Source organism: Haliotis rufescens, unplaced genomic scaffold, assembly GCF_023055435.1.
Source record: "Haliotis rufescens isolate VD_foot unplaced genomic scaffold, xgHalRufe1.0.p SCAF_9, whole genome shotgun sequence".
Lineage (NCBI taxonomy): Eukaryota > Metazoa > Mollusca > Gastropoda > Lepetellida > Haliotidae > Haliotis > Haliotis rufescens.
In genome coordinates, this window is record NW_025964383.1 from 20567087 (window position 1) to 20587637 (window position 20551).

At 40.6% G+C, this 20551-nt stretch overlaps 1 protein-coding gene across 1 annotated transcript in view; it reads left to right on the top strand.

Annotated features, from left to right (window-relative positions):
- Positions 1–5134: 5134 nt before the first annotated feature.
- Positions 5135–20551, top strand: part of LOC124144750 (peroxisome biogenesis factor 1-like) — a 65794-nt gene continuing 50377 nt past the window's right edge. The window contains exons 1-7 of the mRNA XM_048390705.1: positions 5135–5306; positions 10600–10743; positions 12180–12263; positions 15024–15138; positions 17366–18507; positions 18757–18880; positions 19676–19889. Of these exons, the coding sequence (XP_048246662.1) occupies positions 5211–5306; positions 10600–10743; positions 12180–12263; positions 15024–15138; positions 17366–18507; positions 18757–18880; positions 19676–19889 (1919 nt within the window). The 5' untranslated portion in view covers positions 5135–5210. The remainder of the gene's footprint in view (positions 5307–10599; positions 10744–12179; positions 12264–15023; positions 15139–17365; positions 18508–18756; positions 18881–19675; positions 19890–20551) is intronic.

Below are 20551 nucleotides of genomic sequence, written 5' to 3' on the forward strand. Positions count from 1 at the left end.
CGTGGTATCGGTGTATGCAGTGAAACACACCTCCGTGTAATTTCAATATCATGTTCAAACTTTATGAATTCATGCAGCCTAGACGTTGGCCATGTGACCCTGGGTCGCAGGAACATCCGGGTTAGAATTGTCCTTAACAACACATGCTTGTCGTAAGAGGCGACTAACGTAATGTCACCCTTGCTTGTGTAAGTTACCATCTCGGCGATTCATTGTGTGCAATCAGGCAGGAAATAAACACCTGAATGTGTTGGTCTCAAATACCCAAACACAACAGGTGTCACCTTCTTCCCAGTCCAACTGCCGATATTCCGGGTAAGCGTACGACACCCAGCAACCAATCGGGTGGTCAGGCTCACTGACTTGGTTGATGCATGTCATCGTATCCCGATTGCGTGGGTCGATGCTCATGATGTCAGTCACTGGATTGGCTGGTCCAGACTCGATTATTTACAGACCGCGTCATGTAGCTGGAATATTGCTGAGTGTGGCGTTAAACAACAAACAATAACAAGAAGCATTTAGACAAATGCTTTTGAGATTTGTGTTAAGTAGTAATCGGGATTCAGAGTGGGTTAGGGTGGTGTGTGTGTGTGTGTGTGTGTGTCGTGTGTGGTGGCACCCATATGAGTCTGTGGTACATTGACTCCCTTATGATATAGATATAATATATACTGGCGAGTCGAAGATCCATTAAAACCGAACAACCATGAAACCAATAGAACTTCTACGTCATTGACAAATACCTGATAACCTTCTGAATTATCTGAATACTATAATCTAAATAAATGTAATTTAGGGATTAAATACTGTTTATGTCTAAAAATAAAGACGCGTTTGTCGAGGGATGTGTGTGTGTGTGGGGGGGGGGGGGGGGGGGGGGGGAGTAAGTTTGGCCTTCACTATTGCATCTCTTGGCTTTTGAAGATGTATCACAACAAATAGCCGATCTATCTGCAATTCTTGTTTTAACGGAGCTGACCTGGGACTTGGTCTTGACATTCCAGTAACAAGTGAGCAATGGATTCAGGTTGATTGCAAGATTGGCATACCTTGTCATAGAGCTTTTTGTGACAGAGTCTGAGGCGTGAGATGGCTACTTCAACTTTTATTTTATTTTAGTATGAGTTTGGCTTTTAGTGGATTTTAGGTTGGAGTTTGTTTCGCCATCTGCCGATCACACTTGCGTCCCATTGGACGTGCCATTAAGGGGCTACTGAGGCTTTGATTTCGATTTTTATCTTTAGTTTACTAAAGGGAAGAGACTGTATCTCCGCTTTGTCTAGAGCTAGTGTCTGTTTTTCATTTCCATGAATATCCACGTGAGACGGGATCCAACTCCACCTGTTTTCCTTGGTCTGATAGTTTTGTATATTGGTATAGAATACTATTGACTGTGTTTGGCCTGGAGTTTGAGTTTCTGTCGCTGATGGCTTGAAGTGCACTTAGCGAGTCTGATAGGATGACTGCCTTTGCTTCCGGAAGTTCCGGTATGAGTTTGAGTGCACGAGGAACAACCTCCAATTCAGCAGTGAATACCGACTGACCATCAGGCAGGAGAACCGAATCTGCTTGTGTTTTGGAGCAATGGATATAGATCCCGTACCCTGCCTGACAGTATAAAAGTAAAACATATGGACAACAATGGACAGACGAAGAGACAATGACGTTACCCTGGTCATGGTTGGTTGGTTGGTTTGTTGTTTAACGCCGCACTCAGCAATATTCCATCTATATAACGGCGGTCTGTAAATAATCGAGTCTGGACCAGATAATCCAGTGATTGATATCATGAGCATCGGTCCACGCAATTGGGGTCAAGATTCAAGATTCAAGATTCTTTATTCAGTATTTTGGGCCATGTGGCCTAGAGTACAATTACCATTACAATAATTGCTGCGTCACGTGATGTCAGGAAAATAAATACAAGTAGTCTTATTTCACATTAAATACATGATTTAAGTATAAGGTCAAAGCCTTTACAATGTTGATATTTTTGGAGATGAGTAGATTACATAAACTGTGATTATCATGATGAACATTGGATAACCAAGGCAAATAGTGGTTTCTGACAGAAGAATATTTTGAACATATAAACAAAACATGAAATTCATCCTCTAATTGCCTCCCTCTACAGTGGGTACATAGATATAGACTCAAGTCTTCATTTGTATGTTTTGACTTTCGTAGCATGTTAATCTTAAAACCGTGTAGCGATATTCTGAATTTACAATATGCTCTCCTGAGTGATTTATTCGTGAGATTACTGATGTAAAATTCTGTGATTTCAAATTTGCATAGTGTGACAGGTATTTTGATGAAGAAATAGAGTCATGCCACTCTTGAGAATACATATCACTCAGCCTTTGTTTTATTTTTAGCAAAAAGAGATTTTCATCGCCAATATGTTGAGAGATCCATACAAATGAAAAGCCTGAAGAAAACAAAATATATCTTACATCAGACACCCAGGTGTGTTTATCATTATCATCTAACTGTTTAAGTAGATTGTAACATTGTTTTGGATATCGACATTGATTCATACGTAGCGATCTCAACCAGTATTTAAGTACCCTTGCTAAACACGAACATATTTAATCGCCCAGTTTCAGCAAGAATAGCTTTATTAGAGGCATATTTTCCGATACAAAGATAATTTTAAAAAATAGGACGTATGTACTTTTTCTATACATTCATAATATTTTGCCCCCCAGATTTCAGCCCCATAAAGTAATATAGGAGCAATCTTACAATCAAACATTGTACAAGCTGTTTCGAATGTTATATAGCTATTTCTTTTGAAAACATGATAAATGGCTCTAGTGGCTTTAGAAGCCTGTGATGCTAGGCTTTTACAGGCCATTGACCAGATTAGCCTTGAGGAGAAAAATACTCCAAGATACTTGTAGTAAGTGACAAGTTTTACATTTATAGAACCATAGAACCAATTTTCATTTTTTCGTATAATGCCACCGTTTCGGAAAACAATTGTTTTTGTTTTATCAAGATTCACACTTAGGCCCCAGGTAATGCAAAATTTTCTTAAGATATCTAATTGTCTTTGTAGACCAATAACTGTATATGAGAACATAGTCACATCGTCGGCAAAAAGTAGTAGCATAATATCTTCAATACTTTCTGAAACAAACACACCATGACAGCACGTTTTATAAATGTCAGTTACAAGCTCATTAATAAAGAAGATAAACAGAAGCGGGCTTAAGATACAGCCTTGTCTTACACCGGAGCTAGTTGTAAACAAATCTGTTCTACCTTTGTCTGTTTTTACACAAGCCTTAACAGCAGAATACATACTAGCTAAGACATTATACAACTTGTCATGGCAACCTTTTTGTAAGAGCATAAATAATATTTTTTTCCTTTCCACAAAGTCAAAGGCTTTCTTGAAATCAATGAAAGCACAATAAAATCGCCCCCCTCGCTTTGATAAATATTTAGTTCAAAGAGCCTGGAGTGTGAAAATGTTGTCTGTTACTGAATAGTTGGATCTGAATCCAGCTTGTGCTTCATGTATTAAATCGTTTATATCCATCCATGATCGTAGTCTTTTTTCAAGTATTGACGTGAATAATTTCCCAGTTGCATTTAGCAGGGATATTCCTCTATAATTGTTGGGGTCAGAGGTAACACCAGATTTATGTATAGGTATTATAAGTCCAATGTTCCATGCTTCAGGAAATATACCGGTATCTAATATTTTATTAAATAAAGGTCTCAAGTATTTAATAAGAATTGTTTCTGAAAGTTTAAAAAATTCTGGAGGGATTCCATCTTCACCAGGAGATTTCCCGAGTTTTAATCTTTTTAACGCTTCAGCTACTTCTTCATCAGTAATAATATCTGATAACAACTCATCTGTAATGGGTAGGCTATAAATTGAGATACGATGACATGCATCAACCAAGTCAGCGAGCCTGACCACCCGATCCCGTTAGTCGCCTCTTACGACAAGCATAGTCGCCTTTTACGGCAAGCATGGGTTGCTGCATGAAGACCTATTCTACCCCGGAATCTTCAGGGGTCCCCTGGTCATGGAACTTATGGACTGGACGTGATTCCCGACACTACTCAGGGGATAATCTATTAAGGCTATAAATGTCTTAATATCAGTAACATAGTAGAACAGGTTTGCTCACTCAGTGTATAATATGCAACTGTGATGAGGATTAACAATGGGTTTAGCGTTGTGTAAATAATGGCAAATAAGTGATTAAACATGTACATGTCATGGCTACATAGTAATTAGTCTTTGGAAATAAATGTTCATTCGGACAATGGTTGTCCTAAATCGGTCGCTTTGACAATATTACAAACGTTATGAATACGTTAATTACAAGAATGTAAATAGTCGCCGAAACATTGCTGTATCTATGTTTGTTTGTTTGTTTTTTGTTTAACGCCGCTCTCAGCAATATTCCAGCTATATGACGGCGGTCTGTAATTAATCGAGTCTTGACAAAACAATCCAGTGATTGATATCATGAGCATCGATCTGCACAATTGGGATACCATGAAATGCACCAACCAAGACAGCGACCCATATCAAATACATCACTATCGAATGACCATTTATTGTTTATTTTATGCTCATCATTTGATCCACCGTCAAATATGGGTGTATACTTTCTTTTCCCCGGCATTTTGTTACTCTCTGCCTTAAGGACGATATATATATGGTTTTCAGATCGTGAATATTAGTAAGAAAATATATAAGAAACAGAACATTAGTCTTTCTTGTCAAACTAAATAACCGCGCCTCTCATGAAAATAAAAATTCTGTCCGGTCTCTCAAAGAGATAAACATGTTTTTTTACAAGAAAATACAAATATCAACAATTTTTTTTCTCAATTTTAACTATGCACGTTTTCTTTGGAACCACGGTAATATCAGTTACACACAATTCCCAATTTAATACACCGTTACATGTTAAATTAAACGCTGAATTTTCTCCTAAGGTCTTTTTAAAATAGTAAAAATGCATTTCTGGGGCGAAATTTAGCGCCAAAGCCACGATCGAAGAAGCACAAGTGTCCCTGTAGGTTTAGCAGCACGCGATGCAATGGAGCTTTATGAAAAGTGGAAAGGGAAGTAACTCTCATTCGGAAGCTTCAATTTTCAATGGCGACCAAAACAAGGGGTGTTGAGTGCAACTGAGGATTTCCACATCATGTCGCAATGACTTGACAGCATGGCAGTGGCAGCGGTTCTTGAATTTAGCGGAAACAAACATTGCTTCCTTACGCCGTCTCAAGTTCTTGTGAAAAACGCTGGTGAAAAGGATGAGGTGAACAAAAAGCATGAATTCATGACTTGTCTAATGATTAGGCCTAGATAAACGTCTGATAGATCTGAAGTATTTTTCAGTGTGGACATTATGCGGACTAGTGGATAGTGGACTAGTGGATGGCGGGACCGCTGGTTCTTTGCAATTTGAAATTTGGGCCCTAAAACATTTGTTTTTTATTAAAAATATACATAATATCACGGGTAGAAACTAACATATTTAGTCCACTAGTCATATATGATAACATATTGTAAAACACTTAAAAATGGCGAATTTCTACTAGTCCTTATGATACCTTAACTATCATGACTATTGGGCAGTTTAGCAAGGACTACAGGACTAGTGCCAATTTCTAACCATGATCGATTCATTTATATTCATATAGAAGATACTCAATCTCATTAAAATCAGATCTTAGTTCTCGCTATCGCTAAACAAAGATCTGAGGACATCCCATTACGGGTCACATCAGAACGACCTTTCATCCGACCAATCAGAGCGTCCCTCACCAGATCATGAAAGTGACAATCGGAATGTGTTTTCTCATCATGCAACCTCAAAAACATTAACACGGGGTATTCCGAACGACAGTTACGGCCCGTACAACTAATTCCGTCAAAATTATCGTTTATCTCTCGCTTCCGTGGGTCAAACATTTGAATGGAGGAGGTGTTGCACAGTACATGTGAAGTACTGTCATACAATTTCAACCATATATTAGACATTTTGGAATGTTTGTTTGTTCAGTTTTCAAAATTTTAATCGAGAACTGTGCTTACATAAATTTCAAGCGTATTCTGAAATGGAAGTCGCCAGGCTGAAACGAGTACCGTAAAGCTCGAGAAAGCTGCTTTCTACTTGGCAGATGTTTGTCACTTCAGTGGTTGGTCAAAGTTCGCGAAAGTTTTTTCTGACTCGACCCGTAATGGGATGTCCTCAGATCTTTGTTTAGCGATCTTGGGTGTAAGATCTTGGGTTCTTGGGAGTAAAATCTGGCACAGAAAACGCAAAGGTATTTTGGTGAATGAGGAAGGTTTCCCATGTATATCTACTGTTATTTAAAGGTTATTAAATAGTGGGTCACATTACTGAATATGGCATCTTCAAGATACCTTAGAAAATGTTATAATATGATGCTTGTCCATGGGAAATTATTGAGGGCATCAAAAGTTAAAAACATGTTATACGAATGTGGATATGGTCATTTTATTTAAGTTACAGCAACATCAAGACATGTAGGGTGGCCCAGTCGTCTAAGGCGCCGCGTTTCACTGTGCAGAGTTGCGTCCCTTGGGCACCCCAGAGACCTATGATTGTGGATTCTAATCCCGGTTCGCCCCGATTATGTTTCTAGGTTTGTCAGCACCATACCCGTGCTGAGTTTCACCGAAATGGTAAACGTCTGGGACCTGCATCACTTCGGGCTTTCCTCCCACATTAAGCTGACACGCCGCAATATAACTGGAATATTGTTAAAAGCAGCTTTGAACCCAACTGACTCACTCACTCACTGATGCTCTAGACATGCCACAGCATTTTTTCAGCCATTTCACACAGACCTAAAATATATACCGCCTCCGCTTCCCGGAGAGCGGAAGGTCCGGGGTTTGATCCCCGGCCGCGTTAAAAGATGGTACTTTTTGTTACCCTGTCTGGCGCTCGGCATTAAGGGGCTAAAACAAGGACTGTGTCTGAGTGGGATATTCATGTGAAACTGTGGCATGGTATCTCAGTGAGCTAGCACTATAAATCGGCATCAGTCCGGACTAGTACAAGCAGCCACACAAACACATACACATACATGCTCGTCGCAATATAAGAGCAATAATCTTGGACGCGACGTTAAACCCCATTTCACCTCACCTCACCTAAAATATATGTACATCCAAAAATGGCATGGTTTCTTGTCCAGTTCTAGAAAAGCAAATTAATACACTACATTTAAGACTACTATAATACCAGAACCTTATCTATTAGTGGTAATTTGAATAAGTTTAAAACAGCTCTTTTTCAATTTCGTTGCAGCTCACATGATCTGTTTTTGAAACAGGCAGATTTGTAGATACTGCAAGAGAACATAGAATTTGTAGGATTTGTAAAACTGATTGTATTTGAAGATGAATATCACTTTTTATGTGACGTCCAGTGTATAATAATTTAAGAACAAAATATTAATATACCTATTTCTTACACATACCAAATGGTAACAATTTTGTAAATTAATAATATGTGATTGTACAAAAACTATGAGCATGATGAAGCCGATGCTATGCTATGAAGTTAAGATAATGTATGAATTTGTAACACACCCCAGACAATGTTCTGTAGGCCTTTGGCCTCATCAGTTCCAAGAATAAAGATTGATTGCTCGACATGAGACTAAAATCTACTGAACAAGACTACTAGCAGACTAGACTTTGATGCAGGCTGGTTAGGTTCAGTGTAGTTTATGTCCAGAGCTGACGCCTCAGAAGGAAACTGAAGGAAATGTATGCTGATTTGTGGGAAAGGATTGGTGTGTTGAGAGATTGGCATTTTGGGCTGGAGTTCCCATCACTACCACTAATTGAAGTTCCATAATGGCTTCTTCTTCGTCTTCTTCTTTTAAAACAACCACCAAATCTCAACCCTGAGCTTCGCCGAGGTAAACAAGGTGGTAGGAAATTAAGGCGCTACATGGGCTTGAACTCAGCCAATATTTCTGATTGGCTGATTAGGTTTGCTGTGTCTGAATGGGGTATTCATGTTAAATTGCGGCATGGTATATTTGTCTTTCTCTAAGATAGGTATTTTTAAAAATTAGACAATTACATTTACAGTTCTATTGTGCTGAGTACACTTTTAAACTGTCACACCAAATTCAAAGTTTACTTCAGGGGCATATATCTATGATAGTCTTTACAGTTTTGCATAAAGTATCATTAATAGTGTCTAACTTCTTAAAATATTTGAACTACACAAGGATAAAAGATTAATCTGTAAGAAAACATCATGATTTTTGTATGTTTATGTGCAAATGATTTGTCAAATGGATAAAAATGTGTATATTTACATATTCCCCTCAATTTCTAACACACACCTACATCCCAATGATGGTGTCATAATTTACAGAATGTTGTGGAACAACCCTCATTCCTTTTTGTCATAAGCAATATGAGATATGTCATAAAATGGGAATTAAATCACTTTTTGTTTGGTATATTGCGCCATATATTTGACAAGTTGACTTTTTGTCTTATTTTCGGCTTCATTAATTCATCAACGCAACAGATTGCCTTAACAATGTTGTTAAAGGCCTCCCAAAGTACGTCAGTTCGAGTTGTGCAGTAAACAAAAAATCATACCAGCAGACAGATGTAAAAGTATAGTGTTAGACTCTTGTGATGTGTTTAAGTGTTTGTATTCAGTTTAACTATACTGTAGTGTTTGATCCTAGTGTTGTGTTTGACTATACTGTAGTGTTTGATCCTAGTGTTGTGTTTGACTACTGTAGTGTTTGGTCCTAGTGTTGTGTTTGACTACTGTAGTGTTTGATCCTAGTGTTGTGTTTGACTACTGTAGTGTTTGATCCTAGTGTTGTGTTTGACTCTTCTATTGTGTTTGATCCTAGTGTTGTGTTTGATCCTAGTGTTGAGTTTAACTCTACTGTAGTGTTTGATCCTAGTGTTGTGTTTGACTACTGTAGTGTTTGATCCTAGTGTTGTGTTTGACTCTTCTATTGTGTTTGATCCTAGTGTTGAGTTTGACTCTACTGTAGTGTTTAATCCTAGTGTTGTGTTTGATCCTAGTGTTGAGTTGAACTCTACTGTAGTGTTTGATCCTAGTGTTGTGTTTGACTACTGTAGTGTTTGATCCTAGTGTTGTGTTAGACTCTACTGTAGTGTTTGATCCTAGTGTTGAGTTTAACTCTACTGTAGTGTTTGATCCTAGTGTTGTGTTTGACTACTGTAGTGTTTGATCCTAGTGTTGTGTTTGACTACTGTAGTGTTTGATCCTAGTGTTGTGTTAGACTCTACTGTAGTGTTTGATCCTAGTGTTGTGTTAGACTCTACTGTAGTGTTTGATCCTAGTGTTGTGTTAGACTCTACTGTAGTGTTTGATCCTAGTGTTGTGTTGGACTCTACTGTAGTGTTTGATCCTAGTGTTGTGTTTGACTCTACTGTAGTGTTTGATCCTAGTGTTGTGTTAGACTCTACTGTAGTGTTTGATCCTAGTGTTGTGTTAGACTCTACTGTAGTGTTTGATCCTAGTGTTGTGTTAGACTCTACTGTAGTGTTTGATCCTAGTGTTGTGTTAGACTCTACTGTAGTGTTTGATCCTAGTGTTGTATTAGACTCTACTGTAGTGTTTGATTCTAGTGTTGTGTTTGACTCTACTGTAGTGTTTGATCCTAGTGTTGTGTTTGATCCTAGTGTTGAGTTTAACTATACTGTAGTGTTTGATCCTAGTGTTGTGTTAGACTCTACTGTAGTGTTTGATCCTAGTGTTGTGTTAGACTCTACTGTAGTGTTTGATCCTAGTGTTGTGTTAGACTCTACTGTAGTGTTTGATCCTAGTGTTGTGTTTGACTACTGTAGTGTTTGATCCTAGTGTTGTGTTAGACTCTACTGTAGTGTTTGATCCTAGTGTTGTGTTAGACTCTACTGTAGTGTTTGATCCTAGTGTTGTGTTAGACTCTACTGTAGTGTTTGATCCTAGTGTTGTGTTAGACTCTACTGTAGTGTTTGATCCTAGTGTTGTATTAGACTCTACTGTAGTGTTTGATTCTAGTGTTGTGTTTGACTCTACTGTAGTGTTTGATCCTAGTGTTGTGTTTGATCCTAGTGTTGAGTTTAACTATACTGTAGTGTTTGATCCTAGTGTTGTGTTAGACTCTACTGTAGTGTTTGATCCTAGTGTTGTGTTAGACTCTACTGTAGTGTTTGATCCTAGTGTTGTGTTTGACTACTGTAGTGTTTGATCCTAGTGTTGTGTTAGACTCTACTGTAGTGTTTGATCCTAGTGTTGTGTTAGACTCTACTGTAGTGTTTGATCCTAGTGTTGTGTTAGACTCTACTGTAGTGTTTGATCCTAGTGTTGTGTTAGACTCTACTGTAGTGTTTGATCCTAGTGTTGTGTTTGACTCTACTGTAGTGTTTGATCCTAGTGTTGTGTTTGACTCTACTGTAGTGTTTGATTCTACTGTTTTGTTTTACTCCACTGTAGTATTTGATCCTAGTGTTGTGTTTGATTCTTCTTTTTTTTATCGTAATGTTGTGATTCAATCTTTGACTTTACTGTTTTGACTTTTCAGGTGAAAGTGTACGAGTTGAAGTTTGGTCACAGTGGCCATGTGTACCTGAGCGTGTCAAGGGAGACAAGTGCTGCACTGCCCGGTGATGTGGTGGAGCTCAATGGCTTGTACGCCAACAAACTGGGCCTCAAGAGTGGGGAGGAGGTAGGCCATATATAGGTTTTCACGCATCCAAGTGTTTTATCATAGACATTTATTGTAACATTATGTTAAAAAAAAATATTTAAATGTAAAACAGTAAATTCATGTACCTGTATGTAACACACTGGCACAGTTTCTTCTTTTTGATCCTCCAAAAAGCATGATTAGGTGTTGCCCAGATTCACTCACTTTTGTTTGTTGTTTAACACCACACTCAGCTATATTCCGGCTATATGACGGCAGTCTGTAAATATAGAGTCTGGACGAGACAATCCAGTGATTGACATCATGAACATTGATCCACACAATTAGGATACAATGACATGTATTAACCATGCCAGCGAAAAGGCCCAGGAGTTAAACATCTAATGTAGTGTCTCAAAGGCTGAGCCGAGGGGAGACACACCAACACAACCGGACATATCGATGGGGTGGGCAAGACAAGGGTTACCATGTTCCCGAGGCAAGGGAGTTAACTGAGTATAAAAGTCCAGTTTCCACCCTTCCACTATCCTCGGAGTTTCGTGGCTCAATCATAGCGCCACCAGTGGCTGTTACGGGTTATGTCCTTTCTATGTCCCTCCTGTTGACCAATCAGGTTCCACCTCTCGTATCACTTGCATTTGCTCCAACAAAATGGCAGCACCCAGTGAAGATGATCTTATCAATAATCAAGATCTGTATTGTAATAAAACAGGTCTTACCTGGCGAAGTGCACCAAATTAATTGACCACCTTCATGAGAAACATAAAAAGATTTGGAAAATGTCTGTCAACCGCAAGTTAATGGTACACATGCTTTGCAAATCCTGCCTTGACTGATATCTGCAAATTTATGAACGGTATGTCGATTAAATTATTGATTTTGATTGGACTATGCATAAAATTGTTAGTCCAGCCAAAACATATCTTAAAATTCCAGCCTAGTTCAGCAAGGGTGGAAACTGGACTTACGTGGACTGGCTACCTCATATGAGGTTTACTCACACATGACACGATGGTACAAACATACAAGGGAGGCAACTCTTGTGGTCCTAATACTGGCAGTACTGATATGGCAGTAGAGCTGTCTACAGTTACATACCATCAGGTTGTTGGTTGGTTGGTTTGTTGTTAGCACTTAGCAGTATTCCAGCTATATATCGGCGGTATGTAAATAATCGAGTCTCGACCAGACAATCCAGTGATGAATCATGAGCATCGATCCACGCAATTGGGATTGATGACATGCATCAACCAAGTCGACAAGCTTGACCACCCGATCCCATTAGTTGCCTCTTACGACAAGCATAGTCGCCTTTTACGGCAAGCATGGGTTGCTGAAGACCTATTCTACACTGGATCTTCATGGATCTACCACCAGGTAAATCACTGCAGTCAGGGTAGGTACATGTGTTTAACCGTCAGACAAGTATCGGTATGTATTGTCTCATGTTGCAGGTGATCCTGAAGGCACTGAGGAACCCTGGGACTGCTCGTCGTGTGTCAGTCGAACCACAGTCCGTGGATGATTGGGAGATCCTGGTAACTATTTTATTATTTGAGCACACTGACCTGGGAAAGTACTTGAATTTTTATTAAGTACTTAACATGAGTACTTGACATTAAGGATTAGTGAGTAAATGAGTTGGGTTTAATGCCGCTTTTAACATTATTGCAGTTATGTCATGGTGTGTCAGCTAAATGTGGGAGGAAAGCCCGAAGTGATGCAGGTCTCAGACGTTTACGGGTATGGTGCTGACAAACCTAGAAACATAATCGGGGCAGACCGGATTTCGAATACACAATCATAGGTTTCTGGCGTGCCCAAGGGACGCAACTCTGCACAGCGAATTGCACCCATTAGACAACTGGACCACCTGTGCCCCCCATTAAGGAATAGATGGTTTGTCTTCCTAGAAAAGTACCAGTATTCAAATTGGACACATTGATGTATATTATATAAGGATAACGCTATTTTTCAGGGCATTATCATTTGCAGAAGCCCGAGGTCTTCCACTGACCGAGTGCTTCTGCAAATGATAATGCCCTGAAAAATAGCGTTACGATTATTACAGCTAAAATGGATAGAATTTGTTATCAAATAAAATAAACAACAATATCGGTTTTGAAACATTTAGTGCAATCAACATGAATGTCACTGACCAACTTTTACAAATATGGAAACGTCATAGAACAAACCAGATGACGTCACTATTGAACGTGACGTCACCTATCCCTATCCCTTTGACGTCACCTAACAACTGGCGTGATAATGGCCCCTCGTCAAGCAATATGAGGGCATTATCAAGTTACAGTGGCCCGCTCATTTTAAACATGCGGGCGGTTTAATGATAATTCTATCCATTTTAGCTATAATATACAGTAAACTACATTTATTACGAAGACGCTTATAATGAACTGACGGATATAACGAACAGTTGTTTATGTCCCGGCCATTTGATGTGTATGTAGCGGCCATAAAATTAGTCCCGTGATGGGATTCGAACCACGGACCTCTTGATCCGAGGTCGGATGCCTTGTCCACATGACCAAAGAGGTTAACCCCGTCAGCAAGCTGACAAGGTAGGAATGTCATCTGTGGGATGACTCCACGCCCTGCTACATATATATGCTGTAAATATTCAATTCATTGTTGGGTTGAATATGAACCTTGTTTTCTGACAAATTCATTGTTATATTGTGTTTGACTGTAGTGTTGTATCGTTTGACTTTATTGTTGAAATATGTTTGACGCTAGTGTTGTGATATGTTTGACTTTAGTGTTGTGTTGTCGTTGACATTTGTGCTGTATTTGACTCAAGCATTGTGTTGTGTTTGACTGTAGTGTTGTCACTGACCCAAGTGTTGTGTTTGACCCTAGAATATTGTTTGGTGTTTGATGTCTAATATCGTGGTTGGACCTGGAATTGGGTTTAACTCTCGTGTTGTGTTTGACTAACAGCTGTATTTGACCTTAGTGTTGTGTTTGACCGTGGAATAGTTTTTGTCTCTCGAGTCTTGTTTGACCCGAGAGTATTGTTTGACTCAGGGAGGTGTTTGACAGTGGTCATGGTCGTGTTATGTTTCACCCTAGTAAAGTGTTGGAATCTTATGTTGTGTTTGACCACCCTAGTAAAGTGTTGGACTCTTATGTTGTGTTTGACCACCCCACTATAGTGTTTGCCCCTATTTTGAGGTTTCACTTTGACATTAGTGTTGTGTTTGACTGTAGTTTGTTTTTGTCTCTTATTTGTTTGTTTGTTGTTTGACGCCGCTCTCAGCAATATTCCAGCTATATGACGGCGGTCTGTAAGTAATTGAATCTGGACCAGACAATCCTGTGATTGACATCCTTAGCATCAATCCATGCAATTGGAATATGATGACATGCATCAGCCAAGTCAGCGAGCCTGACCACTCGATCCCGTTAGTCGTCTCTTACGGCAAGCATGTGTTGCTGAAGACCTATTCTACCCCGGATTTTTGTCTCTTGTATAATGTTTGACCCCATTCATCACCACTCGCCCCTTTCCGTCACCTGCAAGAAGACTCGTCCCCCTATCGATGAATGTTATGTGCGAAAAAACGAGAAACCAATCAGAATGAGCGTATGATTTCAAGTTCTTCGTCAAAGAATCCCTCAGAAATAATTTTTGATTTTACATATGTCTTGCATCTAAAAATATACCCAAGACAGAGTTAAATGTGTTCAATCATACTGTATAATTCCGCATGTCCCAATGTGCTTTAATTTGCATCTGAACTATATATAATATATTGGGAGATATAAGTGAACCATTACGCAACGAGTTGACAATTGTTTTGGGTATGCCCGTTTGTGCAAAGACAGAACCCGGTCACAAAAATGGCCACGAGATGGGCACGAGTCGATATTTGGCTTGTCCCGGAATAACACGAGTTGGTCACGAATGGTTTGACCCTAGTTTATTGTTTGACTCTTGTGTTGTGTTTGATTCTAGTGTAGTGTTTTACTCTAGTGTTGTATTTGACCAAGTGTTGTGTTTGACTCTAGTATTGTGCTACAGGAGCAGCACACAGTGTTTGTGGTTTGACCCTAGTTTATTGTTTGACTTTTGTGTTGTGTTTGATTCTAGTGTAGTGTTTTACTCTAGTGTTGTATTTGACCAAGTGTTGTGTTTGACTCTAGTGCTGTGTTTGACTCTAGTGTTGTGTTTGACTCTAGTCCTGTGTTTGACTCTAGTGTTGTGTTTGACCCTAGTATAGTGTTTGACTCTAGTGTCGTGTTTGACAGTAGTGTTTGACTCCAGTGTTGTGTTACAGGAGCAGCACACAGTGTTTGTGGAGACACACATGCTGGACCAGGTGCGTGTGGTGTGGCCGGGGCAGGTGCTCCCTCTCTGGGTGTCCAAGTCCGTCTGTATTTTCCTCATTGTTGGTAAGTCAGTCAGGCCATTCTTCTACTCCAGGCTTGGGCCTCTGAGCTAGTGGAGCCAAACACTTGGTAGTGTCGGCCTGCTAGTGTCATGTTTGTTGTCAGTCCAGTAGGGCTGGTACTACCCGAGTAGTAACTCGGGTACTTTGGTCAGGTGGATACTGAGCAGGACCCGGGTACCCACTGGACTACCCGGACCCGTGCTTAGTCACATGATATATTGTTTAATGACAAAAGTTATCTAAAACTCAATGGTCACACTACAAGTCACTAATGTTCCCATTTCTTTCTGACAATGCACCCATTCCTTCTGACTTTTATATGTTTGAAAAAAAGATAAGACTTCTTGCTGTGAACTTCAGTGTTTGCATGACCAGATCGTTTTATACGTGTATCTAAGTACATTTTGCTAGGGATACTTTTCCCAATCGGACAGTTTGTAGCTATCTCTTGAGACCTACAGCGGGCACCCAGGTGGGGTCGGGTAATAGCAGGATGGACACCTGGGTAGTAAATTTTGACTTGTCCTAGTCATACATACATGCTGTAAGCTCTTTGCCTAGCTAAAATCTAGTGTGATCACATTTCACTTACAAAATCTCCATTGACAATCTAGGACAGAATTGTTTCACAGCATGCCATGAGAGTCGTTAGAGCTAAGTACAATGATTAACAGACGATTGCACAGGGATTTTGCTTCAGACAAGTGCAATAGGGCATTTTTGATGGGACATTCTTTGATATCTTTACCAAATTTGAAAAATGTCCTTGTCATCCTACTCCAGTTTAGGTGGATTGATGCTCGTACTATCAACCACTGGTTTTTCAGGCCCAGATTTGGTCCCTGACACCCCGACCCGTGAAGATCCGGGGTAGAATAGGTCTTCAGCAACCCATGCTTGCCGTAAAAGGCAACTATGCTTGTGGTAAGAGGCGACTAACAGGATTGGGTGGTCAGGCTGGCTGACTTGGTTGATGCAGGTCATTGATCCTAATTGCATGGATCGGTGCTCATGATATCAATCACTGGATTGTCTGGTCCAGACTCGATTATTTAGAGACTGCCATCATATAGCTGGAATATTGCTGAGTGCGGCGTAAATCAACAAACCAACCAATCGACCCTGACACCCACTATGATACAGTTGTAATACTGCTGACCAGAGCCTAAAATATGCATAATAAACATCGCCTTTCCCCAATTAGTTTTTAGTTGCTTGCATATGATTTTGAAAATGTCTTAACAAAATGTGTCGAAGTGCTTGCAGTGCTTTATAAGACCATCTTCTGGAGGCAAGAGAGTTAACTGACTTTAAAAGTCCAGTTTCCATCCTTGCCGAACTAGGCAGGAATTACTGGGCTCAATCGTAGCGCCACCAGTGGCTATAACTAGTTACGTCCCTGTTAAGCCTTTCCTATGGACCAATCAGATTCAATCACTTGCGTTTGCTTCACACAAAATGGTGGCGCCCAGTCAGGACGATCTGATTGATATTGATCTATATTGTGATAAAACATGTCTTACATCGCCAAATGCATCAAATCATGTAAGTACCTTGATTAAAAACATGAAAAGATTTGGAAAATATCTACTGACAACGAGTTGGCGGTGCACATGCTTTGCAAATCCTGCAATCCATCGAAATCTGCATGACAGTTTACGAACCGGATTTCGATTTCGGTGTGCGATTTTGATTGGACTATGCATAGACTCGTTAGTCCAGCCAAAATATAACTCCATAATACCAGCCTAGTTCGGCAAGGGTTGAAACTGGACTTTTATAGTCTGTTAACTCTCTTGCCTCGGGAAGATGTATAAGACATGCTGGTCAGACTCAGTGGCTTGGTTCATTGCTCCTACAGTTTGAAACGTGGTCACAATATCAATCACTGGTTTGTCTGGTCCAGGCTTGATTATTTACAGGTTGCTGTGATATAGCTAGAATACTGTAAATCTGGAAATTAATGGATCTCCAAATTAATGCGACTGCTGACCCCTAGCCAAAAATGTGACTCACTATCAATGCGACTTCCCCCCCCCCTTGCCAAGTGGAATGATGCATATCCTTACCTTAATCCAATCAAACAGCTAATGCGAAAGAAGACCACTCACATTTTTCGCATTTAATTCACACTCGCGTTGATTTCAAGATTTACAGTATTACTTAATGCAGCATTAAACAAAAAAAATGTAAACAAAATAAACCAAAACGTCACGTTCTGTTTCCAGTGAGCGTGGACCCATCCTCATCTTATGCCGTACTAGACAATGCCACTGAGGTTATCGTGGCCCCCAAGATCAGGAACCATGCTGCAGATGCCAGAAGGTCATCCCAGGAAAGGAAAAAGTCTGGTCAAGAGGATGGCAAAAGACCGGAATCATCTCTCCGACAGAGGAAAAGTAAGAGTGACCCCTACCCGGGTATGTATGCCGGCAACACGCAGGCCAACCTGAAGGAACTGGGGAGGAAGATGTCTCTAGCCAACGAGACCGAGAGACGCGGACCCAGACGTCTCATTAAACGTCAGTCGTCTATGATGGAGCATTTCTGGGCATATATGTATTCGTGGTTACCGATCAGTGACTATTACACGTCCGACAAGGAGACGGAGAAAACGTCGTTCGAGATAGAGGAGAAGGAAACGTTTGTCTTACAACGACACAATTTTGTGTTCCGGACTCAGGCAATGAAGTTTTTGTGCAATCCGGAAGAGTTGTTGAAGACCTCAGTGCTACAGAACATGCCAAAGTCTTTATCCAGAGCCAAGGCTCGTAAGAAACACCAGATGAAGAATGCACCGTCAACTCTGGATCCAGAATTCCAGCCTGACAAGCAGAACACAGGCAAGGAGCAAAGTTCAGCCACCCCAGAACTGTTTCAACCGTCGATGGTGTTTGTTAAAGTTGATGATGTTTTAAAACAAACTGAGACTAACTTTGTGCAGGCCAACCTCCCCCGAGTCTTCTATGCTCAACTGAGGAAGCTTTCTTCTCCCAAAGAAACGGGTACGGAGGAAAAAAAGAAATCGGACGTGAAACGGACAATGTCTGCTGGAGGTGCTGATAAGAGAGGTGCCAAGCCTCCTGTCGGGAGGGCCCCCGAAACGTCGGAAAGTGATGGGGAGGGGGATGTCTGTGCCATCGTGCGTGTTGTGACCATTGAGAGACAAGGATCGCTGTGTGACAGTCGCTGGACAAACTGTGTCGAGAGACTGCTCCAGGAGCAGCCATTTCTCAGTGGGCATGTCATAGTCCCCGACCTTTTGAGACGGCAGATGAAACTGGATGTAACTGGACGAGTCTGGTTGCAGACAGTCCAGTCCGAGCCGGTTACAGTGAGGAAGCTGCAGCTTTTCCCACTGTCTGTTGTGGTAAGATGTTCTGTGTTCGTGTTGCACAGCTTTGTATTTTATGATTTCAAATTTGAATCAATTTCCATAAATTGTCCCTGAAAATGCTTGAAACAATATGCCAGAGTCTGTTGAATACATTGTTTCAGGGTGTTTTTCTTGTAGTTAGGCTATCTGGTTTTTGGAGCTGTAGCTGAAAAATATCTAGTCTCCTTAAAAAATCCTCTCAAAAGCATGTGTCTTATCAAACATGCCCTTTTCCCGTTTTAGCCCCGTCGTGTCAGCCCACATATGATTGTGCTGGCCTTCAAGACGTGGGTGCGACACTGTACAGATGAGGAACACTCGCTGGTTGTGTTCCAGGGCATCATGGTCAAGTTCATGATTTATGCAGGTAGGTGACAAAGTTCATGATTTATACAGGTAGGTGACCAAGTTCATGATTTATGCAGGTAAGTCATCCAGTTCATGATTTATGCGGGTAGTTGATCCAGTTCATGATTTATGCAGGTAGATGTCCAAGTTCATTATTTATGCAGGTAGTTGATCCAGTTCATGATTTATGCAGGTAGTTGATCCGGTTCATGATTTATGAGGGTAGTCGATCCAGTTCATGATTTATGCATGCTGGTGACCAAGTTCATGATGTATGCAGGTAGGTGACCAAGTTCATGATTTATGCGGGTAGGTGACCAAGTTCATGATTTATGCGGGCAGGTGACCAAGTTCATGATTTATGCAGGTAAGACTTCAATTTGAAGGTAAGATTGGGAGCCATGATTGTTATGATTATTTACCCACCTTTGTTGCCTATTTGAGGATTGTAAACATTTTTGAGTTGTGGAAACTATTGAATGGCATAAAACAATCTACTTCACCTTCATCTCGACCAATGAAGATCCGGGGTAGAATAGGTCTTCAACAACCCATTCTTGCCGTTAAAGGTGACTATGCTTGTTGTAAGAGGCCACTAACGGGATCGGGTGGTCAGGCTCGCTGATTTGGTTGATGCATGTCATCGTATCCCGCGTGGATAGATGTTCATGATGTCAATCACTGGATTGTCTGATCCAGACTCGATTTTTACAGACCTCCATCATATAGCTGGAATGTTGCTGAGTGCGGCGTAAAACAACAAACCCACAAACACCTTCATCTCACTATGACAAAGTCTGCGTCCATCTTGCAGGCCTTCACCTTGAGGCACAGTTGACCTTCACCCCTGTTGAGAATGATGGCCGGCAGCAGTACATGTTCCTCCACTCCGAGAACATTGACAACATGGTGATCGGGGTGCAGAAGGATGTTCCCAAAGACGACACCATCATCAGCCCCTTCCTGCCCTTCCGATTTGTGTCGGACTTTGACCCGATGGTCCCGGTCATACAACTGAGACACCTGGGGTGGGTACATCACATCTCACGCTACGACAGCACATCGCTCCCGGTTTTATTGGATGAATATTGCGTGGTATTGTTGCATACAAATTGCGAATGGATTCAAATAATTTACATTGTGAGTGAGTGAGTGAGTGAGTTGGGTTTAACGCAGGGGTCCGGAAACCGTCATATGCGCCGGACATGTCCGATTGGGAATCTCAAATGTCCGTTTTAAAATATTGCTTACCGGACATTTTAAAAAAGTATTGTCCGGACATTCTTAAATTTTGACCGGACATGATCAACAGTTAGGACTGAGCAGTTTCTGTCTGCAGTTGCAACACAATGAAGATTAACTACACTGACAAGCTTTGTTTGTTTTGATTGCTGTAAATACATCGTACCTACATGATAGTCCAATCGGTCAATCACTGTAATAGGCAATAAACTGAGTTGACACTGATTAATCGAGGATTAATTACTGAGAACATCTTGTTAATTTGAGTGAAAGGTGTTTACAACTGTACATTAATACCTTGCATCATCGATGTACCTCATTATCCTCACAATGTTACGATACGTAACCTCAGACAAGAAGCGAAAGCGTGACGACAGCCAGTCGACCGATGCAGATCAGTCGAGCGGATCTGCCAAACCCTCAAAGTCTGGACGATCATTTTGTAAGT